A 16,059-nucleotide genomic window follows, 5' to 3' on the forward strand; every position below is an offset into this window, starting at 1 on the left:
CAAATACTAGTTGTTTTTTCCGTGTTTTTTTATTTTTAATATTTTAAAACATTAAAAATATCTATGAATCCCAAGATCATAGAGCCTTGGGGTTAAGCTTGTTTAAATGAGGTCAGTTAGAAACCACCAAGCACTCAGAACACACTATAGTTATCTCATAGCAACACCTTAGCAACCACTTAAAACATACTGGCAATCAAACAGCAACCCCACAACAACTTTCAACATCAAAACAAAATTATTTTTCTTTCTTTTTTTGCATGCCATCAGCCATGAGTTACTTTCGAAGTAAAGTCTGGCCGTCCGCATGACATAATTTTCGTCATTAGGAGGGTCTGCGTTCAACGGTACACCACGTCCTCGCGCGGCCCAATTCTTGAGACTGCGTGGACATTTTTTTGCAATAACCAGCTACTTTTCTTTTTTCAAACGAGACCGACTGTAAGTCTGTATTCCGAAGGATTCATGAGTTACCGCCATTTTAGTTCCAACATGCTTTTTCATATGCAGGCTCAAAAGGCCCTGACAGTACAACAAGGGGCGATTGTGGTATTTTTTAACTGGGGGGACCAAGCTGTCAGCAAATGATTTCAACTCAGTTAGTTAATTTGGGCTTTAACCAGTGCTCAAGTAGCTAAGTTGTGTAATTGCGTACTTTGGGCTAATGGTTTGCACTAAAAAGCCGTCGGAGTATTGGAGAACCATACAAATTTACTTATAACAATTATTAGTAATTTTATAGTGGATAACACATCAGCCATATGTATTGGCATGATAAACTATACTAAAAAGATAGTTGCCTTTACTATATTAAAACGATGGTTAATTTTCATAAAGATCTTTACATTGTACTCCTCTTTCATTTCGGTCACGAGTGAGAAGTAGCAGCTCATTCAGTTTGTTTATGAACGAGATGACCGATCGTTCATGTCGTTCACAACTAGAATCAGCTGGTCCTTTCGTTCGTGTACGTACAAGGTCTTTCTCGGTCAGATTCAAATCACCGGCTTGTTCGTTCAGTCAAGGGCGTATTCTTTCAGTTAAGGGCGTATTCTTTCAGTTAAGGGCTTATTATTTCAGTACATCCAATCAAATGCTCTGTCAAAGCTCATACTCAAACTTCATTGGCTCGTGTTCTATTAAGGCAATACGATCTCTGTACTCGAGGAAGAGACTTAAGTGAACATGAAATATGACTCAATGCGTTTCTTCAAAAAGAACGATACGTTCAATGACGTAACATCACTACTTGACGTACTGCACATGTGTCGAACACATCTATCTAATCAGCGATTGAGTTTGCTCAAAAAGCTGTGCGGACGCGTTTGTGGACACGGACATGCTTAATAAACCACATAAACCGCATCTGAGCTGTTAACAACTCTCTGTAAGTCTGACCTTTTTAATTTAGCTGAGGCAAATCAGGCAGCTGTCAGAAATGAGCCATGAGCCATTATTCATCCACTTCACTGCAGAATACAGACACTTTTTTTTTCTCTTGCCATGTTAAAAGCGACTTCAAATGTACCGGAACTAAACAGTTTTTCCCAACGGGAGAACTTCATCAGACTGTGAAGATGTTTACATTTAATTCACAGTGTTAGTCAGTGCAAACGTTAAGCGTGGGTTTGTACAACATGTGCAACAAGCATTTAGTAACATAGTCTCCCTTATGGCCTCCTTCAGCCTGTCCTGAGTGAGAGAACAAGCTCTGATTGGAATTTGATGATAGCACAAACACAACAACCAATGAGCGAATTTTGCAAGCTTGACCGAAGTAACGTGTTGGTTTTCCATTACGCCATGTTTTGAGGATTTGCGTATCAGCTCTAGTGAACCTAAGAATTAGTACATATGATTACCAAATGAACCAAAGTTGCTATCTTTAAATGTTAAAAGTGATTTTAAAGAAACACGTGGTAAATATTTTTTTATCAAGACTGCGGGAGTCACTCAAAGTCAGCTTATCAGATTAGCCCATCATTGTGTCATTCAAGGCTGAGACCAACTATGGCGTGAAGATCTGCACTGTTTAGTGCACACTCACTAGTCTACATAATTTCACATTTAAGCACGCATGCTTTCAACACACAATGATAGATTGTAGGTACACAGATGCTCACACACAAACACATCTTTATTTTCTTGACCACTTTTGGACTTCCTTCCCTTTGTAAAATACATAATTCACCTCACGGCTCACTGTTGTGACTCTGCAGACTTTCTTTATATGCGAAAATACATTTTCATCAATTTACATCAATTCCACATTCAGCTCTGTGAGTCATACGGTTAGAAAAAGTTTCCGTTTCCTGGTACGAATTCAGGTTGAATTTGACCGTAATAAAGTGACAAAAGAAAAGCAGCCAGACACGATTTTGTGGCAACACGGAACAAAATTAAACATCACGGTTTAAACCAATCTTCAATTTACTTTCAACCTCGGTCTTTATCTCTCCAGAGCAAGGCACAAAGGAACATCTTACTCTCAATCCTGTTATTTCATCTTACTAAGGGATAATCGCCATGGCAACGGTTTACATGCTATGCCCTGTTGTCAAGGAGATCTCTTTATACAGGATAATGGGCTCTCTGTACCTTCTGCCTCTTGTTCCAAACACGAGAGCACATGCTTGCAAACACTTAATCACAAAATTTGTAGGCAAATTGCGGTCCTGTTTCCTTTGGGATGGTCAAAATTTACGTATTTACTGCAGTGCTTTTTAAAGGGCCGGCTTCTTGGCGATAAAAGGCGCTTTGTTACACCTTTTGTGTAATCTGTGTGCATAGACCAGATGGCGTGTCTGCCTGCATTCAACCATTGGAAAAGAGATAATTGTGTTTTATCATCTTTCTCTCTGATTTCCTGCAATGATGAAGAAGTCATAAGCTAAATAGGCTTAAGTGTTTTGTAAAGTGTTCAATGTACAAATCGTTCGTTTTGCCCTTTGATTGCTGTAACTGGGTCTTATGAACCCACGAGAAATGTACTGGAATGCCTTGTCAACGACGCAGACAATTAAATCCTCCTTTGCATGTCTTTATTTGGATGTAGCTTTTTGTTAATGAGAGGCAGGGTGGTATCTGCAATGGCATAATGTTCATAATCAGAAGCTCGGTTATGCATGAATCAGAGGAGCTTAAGAATAGATTTTTTTTTTACAAAACTGGTTCCATCGTTGCACACCTCCTACACAGCACCACCACGAAGAAGTTCAAGTGATTCAAAATAATTTATTCAAAAGAATAATTTCAAATGATGTTTTGTCCAAGAAAGTGAAATTAAATATTTCACCTGATGGGCCTAGTTTAACTTTAGAACCCACAGTCTGCACTGGATCTGATAGGTGTTGTGCTGCTGAGTTGGTTTAGTGATTGCTTGGATCACACTGTCCTTTGCTGCATCAGACACACGGTGTGCATTTGCATAAGGACATTCTGAGTAATGATAATGAACAGCATGTCCTAGTGTTTTGCTTGTAATTATGCATCATAATTGTTATGACTGTAATACTCAATTACAGTAACGTACTATGTGTAACATGGCCACTGTACATTTGTTTTACCACTACTACAACATCATCATCAGGCAACACTTAAAAGTAAGATTGTTTATATTAGGTAATGTACAATTGCTCATGCTTAGCTCACACATAAACCAATTTTAACATAAACACTTTTTATTCCAAAATGCATTTGTAGAAAAAAATCGATCATGTGTTTTCATTTACATTTATGCATTTGGAAGAGGCTGTTATCCAAAGCTACTTTAAGTGGTAATGGATAAAGACATTTAATTCGTTATTCTATGATATCCCTGCAGATTTTTGAAACACCTTTGTTTTAAAAGTGTAAAGCAAAAGGTTTATATGCACAATGCATACATGTAAGAAGCTGTGGCCTGTCCGAGCGCTGTCCTTCAGCACCCACCAGAGCTCAAAGGTTACCATATACCATGAAGCGCAATCGTTAGAAACCAGAGGATTTAGCTTGGAAAAAAATGGGAAAAGCTTCAGAAACTGACCTTTGTACGAGTTTGGAAGTCTTTGAAATCTGTTGTGCTGTCCTCTATGTAGTGCTGTGAGACCGGACACACTGTTGCCCATGACTGCTGCTGTTGATCTCCAGATGTTGCGCTTCACGCGTCAGGCTTTAAAAACCCGCCCTGTTCGTCCCTTTCTAGATTTACTGACGCTATATGTCGGTGACAAGTGGGGCGTGAAACGAACACGGGCGGAACACAGATTGAAGTTTCCCTCCGATGCATAAAATGTCAATAAAAGATAAGCCAGCTGTCTTAACGCGCCCGGGATGCAGGTGGAGAGGTGCGCGTTTGCGCTTCGTGAAAACGCACGCAGATCTCAAACAAACCAAAGCTAGACACTGTGGAAGATTTGCAATGAACGAGAAAAAAACCCAGAAAAGCGATTTGATTTGTTAACCTTTTTCCTGTGTGGTGTCATAGTCATCCTGCTCTGGTAGGTTTATACACGCGCGCAGGAATTTACGCGCATCTCTCCTACCCCGACATAATCACAATTATATAATACAGAAATCTACACAGTAATGCTCGTAGTGAAGGTTTTATAACGAGGAAAGCAGCGAATCAAAGTCAAGTATCTAGCATATTCTGTACGAATTATCTGAGGTTTAACTATAGCAGACATTTTATATTGGTTTTATTTGTATATCAATACCATTGTCTTACTATACCATAATTTGAACATATTGTTATCTAATAGACCAGTGTTACTATGACTTTGCATACTTTTTCAAAGGTAACCTTAAAAGAGAGAGAGAGAAGTACCAAACAATGCCAACCGTACAGAAAATCCAAGGGCCTGTGTGTCAACTATAGGCACCGATGAGACGTCACTGACTCACCACGCCCATTTCCACACCTCTCATTGCGTCATATGACATCATTCGGCATGGCTGGGATCGTGAAGCGCAATTATAAAATAATTAAAGGCATTTTATGCAATCGAGCGTTTCATACCATGCAGCGTTTACAGGCATAATTTATGTATCCCTTGCAAAAATTAACAATGGCTAAGTATGCGTAGATTTTAATTATTCTTGTAGTAAATCCGTACTAGTAAAACCATGCTCCCAACGCAATAAACATAGTTTTACCATTACACCAAAAACTAAACTAAATTAGCTAAACTGGAATGTATTAAAGAACTATTTAATACCCTGTGTATTAAGAACCACGGTCCGCTCTTTCTTACAGCGCGTTACATTGTGTGAAGCTGCCACCTAGTGTAAAAAACAACACACAAACAAAACCACATCCACGCGCTGATTAACTTTACAACCATGACATTCTTGGCTCGTTTTTCTTCAAAGCAAGATGCATTTAATCCTAAAAACGTTCTGCGTGCATTATTATGAAGAATTCAGACAGCTGTGCACCGTGACAATCCCTCCTCAGTGCAAACTGGTTGAACCAAAGTGCTGTGGGAGTCGCGGTTGCCACGCAACGAGGACGCGTTTCCATAGTGACCTAAAAACAACCGCCGTCCGTCTTTTTGACGCGAAACATTCTCGTTATGTTGATTAGAGTTTATTAAATAGATAACAAGAAGTATATTTGTCGAGAGGACCCACAAAAGACCACAATGGAGGTATGTTGATCTTCACGTTCTGCTCAGATGAGGAGGGAAATAAAAAAAACATAGAAGCAACAAGCTTCGGTTGTGCCTTTTCGTTACGAAAGTTGAAAAATGTGATTTTAATAACGTTTTAACACATACGCTAAGCTCAAGAGGTATAGGGTTTCGATCAAAACACATTGACGTGACATATTTATGTGTATAATATACCGTGATGTTATTTAGTTGTCTCTACTATAATACAGAAAACGTCACAGCAGTTGGCCTATACTTTATTTCATGTGTTATATCAATATATTTTATATTATGCTCTTATTATTTTTATCAGTGCTGAACATTTTAGATGTCCAATGTAATGTTAAGAAATGTCCAAAAAATTCCTCGTATTAAAATTTGTTCGAATTTTCATGTTTTTGTATGAAATGCTACATGAAATGTATTTTAGTTAATCAATTTAAGTAGGCTACTTTACTCTTAGGGGAAAGACTAATAAACTATCTGCTAGTAACACCCTATATCATTTACATTGTTGAGACCGTTTGTGTCAGGTGAAACTTTTACTATCACATGTCACACTTGATGATGTCACTTCAGCTTCCTAATGGCCCTTTGCAAACATTACAGGAGAGCTCATTTGACACCCAGGAAATTGATTTCCAGGAGGTGTTAAAGGAGTTAGAGGGAGACAGGAACCTCGAGAAATTCCGCGTGGAATACGAAAAGGTCGCCAAAGCCTTGCAGAAGTCCCATGAGAACGAAAAGAGGCTGATGTCAAAATGCAAGGAGCTGAACGCCGAGATTGTGTCCAGCAATGTCAAATTATCCACGGCCATGAAAATGGTCGATGAGGATCAAGCCACAATTACAACTCTTAAAATGGTACATTAGCCGCCACCGAACACAAGCTTTGTGAATGATTGGCTTACTTTAAATTTGTTACCACATCATTTGCCTCAACCAATTATCGTTTGTGTACGTTACCATTCTTTATTGTTCAATTAGGAAATTGATAAGGCCTGGAAAATGGTGGAAGCCGCTCATGAAAAAGAAGTTCAGGCCAAAAAAACTATTGAAAAGCTAAAAGAGGAAATCACGAATCTCAACAAGGTTGTGGAGAAAGGAGCCGGCTCTGTGGATCAAGAACACAGGTGAGAAATGTAGGCTGCATGTCTGGCATCTTCTCAGAATTTCTTTTGAAGTACTTCTTGTGAAAACACAGACAGTCATGCAACATGTTTTATAGCACCCTTTTATCCTAACCATCCTTTTAGTCCCCTCATACATCTGTTTTGTACCCCTACAACAAGAAATGGGATCCAAACATGTATTTCACATGAAATGTTTTGTTTTTGCAGAACACCCCATTTCCCAGTATACTGTACTTCTTTTCAAATAAAAAACAAACTTTCAGTCTACTTTTTTGTACTGAAATATACTTGACATAAAAGTATTACTTGTGCTTAATCTTTTGATCGAGATATATTTTAAAATATAATTAGGTATTCTAAGTATACCGTACTTGAACTTGGTTTTATACTACTACACTACTATACTGCTAATAGTTTTTTACTATGCTAGAGTTTTACCTTAGTATGTTTTTTCTAACTATAAAACGTAGAATAGTTTTTACTATTTGACTATGCTATAAATAGTTTTTACTATACTTTACTACTAAACCATTCTACTAAAAACTACTAAAGTAGTAATTTACTTGAAAGTGTACTTTTATGAACTACAGTATAACTAATAAAGGCGCTACTAGTAAACTATTAGCATACTGTAAAGATTCAATTGTGGTATAATTACGAAAAACAAAGTTGTAAACTAGTTGTGTACTCTTAACTACACTAAAGTGTGCTAAAAAGTGTACTTCTGTAGACTAAAAAGTACACAAAAAGTGCATAAGTATACTTACAGTGCTCTTTTTTGACATATTAAGTTTTTACTTAATAAAAACAGTTTTTAGTACTTCTATTCATTGTGTCTCAAAATAGCACAGTAGGTCTTTTATCTTAAAGTTTGTCTTAAAAAGTACTTAAGACAACATTTTTGTATATTAAGTACAAAATGAGTGTGTGAAAATAGAGCACTTTAAATACATTTAGGTGTACAGTATTTTAATGCACTTCTTTTACCAGTGTATTACCAAGTGGTATTTTAACACTACACTCAAGTATACAACTAGTACACTTTGATTACTTACTAAACTTACTAGTATACTTAAACTTTACTTTTTTACTTTTGTTCATTGTATCCGCCAAATCCTTGAGCCTGTAGTCGTGTTGACACGTTCTTCTGGGTTCTTGTTGAATAACAAAACGAAAACCTTAAATGTTTTTAGCATGGTTGATCTGTTAAAGATCAAAGAGGAGCTATCCAAGCAAAGGGACAAGCTGCTGTCAGAAGTGGTCACGCTCCGGGAGAACCTCACTGAAGCCACCAGCGCTCAGCAGGAGATAGAGAGCGAGAAGAACAAAGCGATGGAAACGATAGCTCAGGTACTACATGATAGCACACTGTGATGCATCCACTGGGCTTGTTTTAACACTTTCATTCTTTACAGTGTAACAGACAAGGTTTCTGATCAAATTAATAGGTGTTTGAATACACATTTCGGCTAGATGGTGAAAATCCAAAGTATGTTTCGATACGAAAACTGTAATTTAAAGATGTAATTGTCTTTGTTTGTGCTAGGCTTTACAGCCCGTTTTCCCATTTTAAGACAATGAAAATGTTTGGAGAATAAATGAAACCCTTAAAGTCTGGCTGCGGGGACAAATCAATAGTGGGACTGAAAATTGTGTGTCTTCAAACTACAGGCCATCGAACGGTGCTAGCTTCAAATGTAGTTTAAAGTGGAACATTAAACCTGTGAAAGTGGCAGATGCGGGCAGATATGATCCTCTGTCACCTCCCCTGCAAAAATAAACCAGTTTTTGTTGTTTACCGTGTGCAACATAGCAAAAAAATCAATACTCGAGCTAACTTAAAGTAAACTGTTCCAATCTGAAGTGATAATGTACTGAGCCCATCCACAGTGAGAGCTTCAGGGTTAAAGGGAGCAGGGTTTGATAACAACAGTCATTAAAGATTAGATATGCTTAAAATTACCCCTCATGACCCCTCTCTGGATAAATTAGAACATGGTCATCGTATGTCAATGCATGCAGTGCAAATTTCCACTTCTGTTTGGAACAACACCACACCACACCAATTTTTGGCATAGGTATCATTTATGTCACTGGGTGCACGCTGTCTCTTCACAGCTCCGGCAGGACATCCAGGTGCATCAGAACGAGGTTCAACGGGAAACCAGAAGGAAGGAGAAGCTGGAGAAGGAATTGAAGCAGCTTCAATCAGATCTGGATTCCAAACAATCTGAAATCAAATCTCTGACTCAGCAGAGCCAAAGTTTGCAGGATGATCAGCAGAAATTCGAACAACAGCTACAGGAACAAAAAGTAAGATTTTAATCTCGCAGGTGTGGGCAGACCAGCGGTGATCTGATCTGGTTAATATAGGATACACAGATCTGAGGTCAGTGAGAACGGGGGTGTCATGTAACATTATGAGAGCCAGAGAGAGAGGGAGCTAAACTGATTTGGATACTGCGGTAGGATGTCTTATTGCATTCTAAACCCACAAGAAAACTTTCTCAGAATAAAAAAAACGATTTGAATGGGAAAGGTTGTCAGATATAATATTTAGCAGGACGTTTATAATGCCATATTAGAGTCACACGCACTGAACGGAATGTGTGCTTTTCTCCTGACAGATCATAAATGAGAAAGTGAGCAAAGAATTGGAACAGCTCCAACAACGCAACACCAAACTGCAGCAGGATAATGAACAAAACTCTGTCAGCTTTGAACAACTCTCACTGCAGAACCAACAGCGGGCATCAGACCTAAAGGTACACACACACACACACACACACACACACATTAAACCAAACATATTGGTTTTAAATCTTTCTTAAGGCTAAAGATACTATATATATTATTTCCCAACCTTTTTTTAATAATGTGGACTACCTCAAATGTCATTACAAGTTTTTTTTTTATATTTTACTACATTTGTGAGGGCATTTTTAATCCTTTGCACACGTATATAGTTAATACACACACATTTTAATTGGGCACACACTGTACCAAACACTTTGTTTTGTTATTCAGGACTATGTGCCAACACTATCTGCACTTTTAGATTATTTACATGCGGCCACCTCAGATGTCCCAAAAGAGATATACTGTATATGTCAGATTTGATACATGTTTTGACCCTTACAGCATAGTTAAGTATGTACCGTGCACACACAAAGTCTACAGTAAGTCTAAACTACAGATTTATGGCGCTCTCCTCTCCCACTTCTGTCAAAATTGTCTTGCTCTCATATAATTAATGCCCTGGAGGATGAAGGTTTACGCTCCTCATCGCCTCCCGTTAGACCTGCGATAGATCTCTCCCTCGCACACCTTCCACCGGAGCCCGACTCATAACTGAATCACAGTGGGGGTTAATACACTCAATGTAAGACCTTTAATGAAATACCCCGTATTCTCTTTGTTTCGGCTTGCATTGCGGTGACTCGAACCCGGTGGGAGATTGTTATTTGATCGCGCATCTCTGCAGGATATGAAGCATATTGTTAGGCATTCTGTTTACTATGACCGCATTTTGCAGACTGGAATTGTTGACTAATAAGATAACAAACGCACAGTCGTAGCAAGCAAACTGCTTGAGAAATTTTGTCAGTGTAGGCACAGACTGACAGAGATTGCTGCCTTTCGCAAAGATGGACTTCAAAATTCTGATTTTGGCTCAGGAAGGGAGTAAGCAGGCAATCACATGACAAAAAAATCTTTAAATCAAATTCCCATGTCTAGTTGAATGCACTCTTACTGTTTCATCCATGTACATTGTTTGTCATTTTTGCCACTAGGGGGCAGAGTTTCTGCATTGTGGAATGCCTCGTGCATCTGAGAACCAATGCTTAGCAGATTCTCAGGCAGCTTTAAATGCATTTATTTATTTATTGGCGTTTACATTAGTCGCCAGCCTGAGGAAATAAAGAGAAAATGTCTTCACAATGCCTACTTGAAGCTAAACATTTAAAAAAAAAATGTGAAATTAAATGTAGTTGAAGAAAAGAAAAAGCAATTCGGTAAATGTTGTTTAAGCCATTGTATTGCCAGACCTCATAAAACATTGTTTATGAGAAATGACAAAAGTGTATTTTCATAACATTATAATCTCAAAGCACATGCTTGATCTTATTACGCTTGGAGAATAAATAAATAAATAAATAAGGCTTTTCATATTTTAGATATAGCCTACATTATGATGACTTAAAGTATGAAAAGAAAAGGACAATTGAAACTAGAGATTTTGTCATATTATGTTTTGCACTCACTGTATTCCTCCATGTGGTGAGATTTGCGACAAGGAGCTTTTGGGGGTCTCCAGAGCACCATTAATTTAACCAGAAGTGGATGTTTGATTTCCCTGTCGGGTGTAAAAAACGATAAAGCAAATTATCTGCTTTTCTTTCTTCCCGACCAAACCTAGCCTCACACACAACCTTACAAACGCACCTGCGTAATCCTCTGAGAATTGTCCTTCATTATCTGTCTGATATGATATCAGATTGGTTTGGAAAAGCGACGGGGGACCCGTGAGCCTATAATTGAGACACGCAACACTTGTACATTGATGCGCTGTAGTTACTCATTTACACAAACAAATCTGAACAAATTTCCATTATACACAAACGCACTGAGCTGTATAGGTATTGACGCAACTTTAATAATAAGCTAATCATATTTCTATTCCCCTTATGCTCATACAATCCTATTGACCAATTTATGAGGCTTTCAAAGGGTGCAGACCAATTCAGATGTCCTCTTTAATAGATTTTGTTCGCTACTATCCTTATTTCTAAATTACATTTTTTATGTTATGTCTTATTTTGTCTATACTGGCTCTGGGTCTATCCTACGTTCATCCTATTCTTTGCATGTCTGTCCGTCACTAATGTCCTGTATCCTGTGTGCTTCAGCTGAAAGAGGAGGAAGCAATCCAGCTAAAGCAGGAGGTCGCTAAACTCATCAAACTGAGAGAGGGGGTGCAGCGGAGACTCAGACAGATGGAGGAGCAGAAAGTGGAGGTGGAGAAACAGAGAGACACGCTCAAGAATCAGATCACTGGACTGGAGAGAGGCGAGTAGAAACACACTCATACGCAACCTGTGTGTTCATTCTGTTCAGGGGCTGACATGGTATTTAGGTCTTTATTGTGTATTCTATTTTCTTTTTATTGTTTAATGTAAAGCATTCTTATTGTAGGGGAAAACTGAAGCTCTTATTAAATTATACATCCACAAATTCTATACCCTTAAAGGGACAGTTCATCCAAAATTTTAATTTAAATTTTTTTACCCTCATGTTGTTCAAAATCTGCATATGATTCTGTGGAACACAAAAGAAGATATTTTGAGAAATGTTTTGTGCCCAAACAATGGGGGCCAATGTGAGTGATGTCAGAACTCTCTCTCTCGGCCATCCAGGTAGAGCAAAAACAGCCTTTTCAAATATACAACGGATGTGCATGGCCTTCAGCATCTCTTTTGTGTTTTTGATGTGCTGTGCAACATCTTTAGCTTCTCCTTTTCTTATATACTTCAAACTATTATCAAAGCCAGCTTGTAATACGGCCTTCTAAATCTAATCATATTTATACAGCACTACAATTCTTCTATGTACTGTGTAAAACCATTTTGCAATTTCAAAAGAGCTGAAGTCTATATGCCAGTGTATTTCTGTTGACTAAAAAGAGGGAAGTAAAGAGATTCGGGCACTTTTTTCTGGTTCATCCTTGGTGAACTTTCAAAGGTGACAAGCGCCTTTGATGCTTCTAGTGCATATGAGATGTTGGTCACTTTTAGAGAGAGAGAAAAGTTTGAAACAATCGATTTTGGTGCGGGCATCCTTCGCTAAGGTTAATAAGAGGACCTTACGAAAATCTTCTCCAGCCTTTTAATACACACTTTTTCTGTCTTTGTCCTTTTTCTAAACAGAGGCAATAATTCTTGGAAATTAGATGGAGCTGAGAGTAATTACATTCAAATAATGAATACTTCATCTCATATTATTTCCTCATCTGACCTCTTTCCTCCACCTCTTATATATTTCTCTTACAGTGGCACATGGTGTCTTTGCTTCTTTTGTTCTTTATTGCTGATTTGAATATTCAGACTGCAGAGTTTGGGAGAAATTGCTTTCTTTTTCATTGTCCATTTTTTTGCACTCCATTCCTCACACATCTGTTGTTTTTCAGTACCTTTGTTATAAAGATTTGGCGGAAGATATTGCTGGTGTTTTCTTAAAGACATAAATAAATGAATAAACAAACAAATTGATATATACATAAATGAATGAATGAATGACTGAATGGACGATTGAATAAAAAACTGTTTTTTGTTAATTGAATCATTCTGAACAACACAAAATGGCGAAAAAGTTAGTTTACTTTTTTCTCCAGAGCACAAAAGAAGATATTTTGAAGAATGTTGGAAAGAAAATACTGTTGGTCTCAATGGACATTGCATTGGTTCTGTGTCCATACAATAGAAGTCAATGGGGACTAACGTTTTTTGGTTACCAACATTCTTCGGAATATCTTCTTTTGTGTTCTGCTGAAGAAAATTAGTAAGTAAATTATTACATTATTTTTGTTTTGGGGTGAACTATCACTTTAAAGAACTCTTTTTTTTGGTAGAATTAAAGTGAATGGCTCTTTAACTTGGAAAAGAGATGCTGGAATCATTTTCAGCTGGATGTCAGCTACAAACGATTGACAGTCAGGGAACGTCTCTGATTGGCTCATAAAGTATGTGCCACTCCCCCGGGTAGGCCTGTCACAATGTGACAGGTGTGATTTCTCGGGACACATATTTCAGTGATATCTGTGATGTGGTAAGGACATGGTACGCGTGGCATTAAAAAATCTCTAACGGCATTTTGCTTGGGATGTGAATTTATTTGTCGATAAAACACTGATGTGTGACACCTAGTAACCAAAGTCAAACCAGTAAATTTATAACAGAACTTTCCAACATTACAAATATTTCCTAGCAAGCCCCAGAGATCCAGTATGTGTGTGTGAAACAACACATTTCAGGTACGGCTGTCTTAGGGGAAATGAATTTCGGGCAGCACTAGACTCCGGGGTGATAAAGTGACCTCCGTCTCATTCTGATTCATGTTTAGAGCTGAGACTGCTTATCTGGAGGCATTAAATGGTGACTTTTTTAATAGTTTTTAGGGTGATTTAACTAAACACTAGGATATGGTTAACATAATAGTACAGAGAAGTTTTAAAGAGAGATTTCACCCACAAATAATAATTCTGTCATGGTTTATTCACCTTCATGTCAACCTGTACTGTATGACTGTGGAACACAAAATAAGATATTTGGAGAAATGTATGTGGTTATGTGTTCATACAATGGAAGTCAATAAGGCCAAGGTTGGTTGGTTATCAACGTTCTTATCAACGTACCAAGGAAGAAAGAACGAAATGGAAATAAATAGAGAGAAAGAGACAGAGCAAACGCATAATATATCCTAAATATCCTTTTATTTACTTTATTTTATGAAACCATGCAATGCATATTTAATAACCGTTTTATAACAGCCGTTTTATAACAACTTAGGCACTCCGCCCCTTAGCTGTTGTAGAAGGCACTGTAACCCGCTGCTTCGCAGGGCTTCTTGCTTTATTTTGGGGGGCGTGAGCCGTTTCTGTAACTCTCAAAATCGTTTTCAAAACCAACGCTAACAAGATCTGTTGCAAAGAATACCTAGTGTGGATGTTTGAACATCTTGTAGTTCTCATTTTGGAGCAGGGTTGCGTATCCTCTCTGAGATTCACACCTGCAGTGCAGCAGCTTTGAAAGACATATGAGCTGAACCTGTTCTTTAATATATTAAACTCAGGTGCTTGGCATCATCCATCTCCTAGTTCTTCCCTTTAAACCTGCTCACCTCATCCTTCTTCTGTCACCCTCTGTGACCTCTCCCTGGCACCAGGGAACCCTCGCCTCACCCCTCCCACCCTCGTATGTTCCAACTAACTGACCACGCGCAGTCAGGCCTGATGGTGTCAGCTCTGTTGTGTAACGGTTAAAGGTTTGAATCTGCAACCAAAGGTTGCAGGTTCAAACCCCTTGAGGGCTGAGAAGCTGTCACTTGCGCCCCTGGGCAAGGTACTTTGGTTGGTTTTAAAAGAAGCAACTAAATGACGAATGTAGATGTGCTGGTGCGTAACCTTGGTCTTCACACCGTATTGCTCAGGGTTAGCCTAGGGCCAGTGTAGCATAACATTTCCGTGAGTCCACTCAATTATTGACTATTTGGTCTGCATGCCAGAGGACATCTTACCACAAGTGTCCAAGGAGCCGTGGAATTGCACAAAGTATTGCTTCATTTGTGTGTGATGTTGAATAAATACGTGGGTTAAAGGGATAGTTCACCCCGAAATGTAATATTTTTTCATTGCGTACTCACCCTCATGTCATTCCAAACCTGTTTGACTTTCTTTCTTCTGCAGGACACAAAAGAAGATATTTTGAAGAATGTTGGTAATCAAACAACATTAATCCAATTAGACGTTTCTCAAAATATCTTATTTTGTGTTCCACAGTAAAAATTGTCACATACAGGTTTTAAACAATATGAGCGTGAATAAATTATGACAGATTTTTATTTCATGTATATACATATATTTATATTACATTTAAATTAAATAAATGTGAATTTAATAGAACTTTTATTTTGTAAGATTTCATTTCATTTTTAAAGAGCGACTAAACAACATTTGTTTCGATCTAAACAAAATTGGTTGTGTTGCACATCATAGAAAACAAAGTTAGCAACTGTAGGTTATTACAGTAGAGAAATCTAGTTAATTTCTAGCTTTTTAGTGCTATTTTTACCTTCCGTGTGACGTGGCAAAAATGGATGACGTGTCGGTGTCTCATTATTATTTCTGAGACTGTGTTTTCTTGACCAATGAGAAGACATGTCTCCTAATTATTCATGACAGCGCCTTGTGATTGGAGTGCACGTCGCCCATCCTGGATCCTTCGCTGGTTTTTAACAGCGTTCACGGCCATTTTTATTGCATTTTTCAAAAACGACAGTGAGGTAGAATTAAGCTGAAAGGGGAGGTTTTGCGACACTTTAAAGCACTTGCTAAACAACAGATTTTTGTTTATTTGAACATTAACAAAAAAAGTAAAAGATTGCTGCCATGCTTCCTGACCCACAAAAAAAAAGGAACTTGTCATCTCTCCACTTAACCTAGCTTTGTGTCCTTGATCCCATCTGTGCGGAATGACAAATAATCGGACCTGTCATCGAGCCAGTAATTTACAGTGAAA

At 38.1% G+C, this 16,059-nt stretch overlaps 2 protein-coding genes across 4 annotated transcripts in view; one reads left to right on the top strand and one right to left on the bottom strand.

The window, feature by feature from the left end:
• Positions 1-5,463, bottom strand: part of neurl1aa (neuralized E3 ubiquitin protein ligase 1Aa) — a 57,181-nt gene extending 51,718 nt beyond the window's left edge. The window contains exon 1 of the mRNA XM_056730722.1: positions 4,025-5,463. Coding sequence (XP_056586700.1) covers positions 4,025-4,106 — 82 coding nt within the window. The 5' untranslated portion in view covers positions 4,107-5,463. The remainder of the gene's footprint in view (positions 1-4,024) is intronic.
• Positions 5,464-5,475: 12 nt separating this feature from the next.
• Positions 5,476-16,059, top strand: part of cfap58 (cilia and flagella associated protein 58) — a 70,705-nt gene continuing 60,121 nt past the window's right edge. For all 3 annotated transcript variants that reach the window (XM_056730691.1, XM_056730699.1, XM_056730709.1), the window contains exons 1-7: positions 5,476-5,630; positions 6,243-6,497; positions 6,621-6,766; positions 7,960-8,116; positions 8,885-9,079; positions 9,394-9,531; positions 11,677-11,836. In XM_056730691.1, coding sequence (XP_056586669.1) covers positions 5,625-5,630; positions 6,243-6,497; positions 6,621-6,766; positions 7,960-8,116; positions 8,885-9,079; positions 9,394-9,531; positions 11,677-11,836 — 1,057 coding nt within the window. In that variant the 5' untranslated portion in view covers positions 5,476-5,624. The remainder of the gene's footprint in view (positions 5,631-6,242; positions 6,498-6,620; positions 6,767-7,959; positions 8,117-8,884; positions 9,080-9,393; positions 9,532-11,676; positions 11,837-16,059) is intronic.

This window comes from Triplophysa dalaica, chromosome 2 (genome assembly GCF_015846415.1).
Source record: "Triplophysa dalaica isolate WHDGS20190420 chromosome 2, ASM1584641v1, whole genome shotgun sequence".
NCBI classification, from domain to species: domain Eukaryota; kingdom Metazoa; phylum Chordata; class Actinopteri; order Cypriniformes; family Nemacheilidae; genus Triplophysa; species Triplophysa dalaica.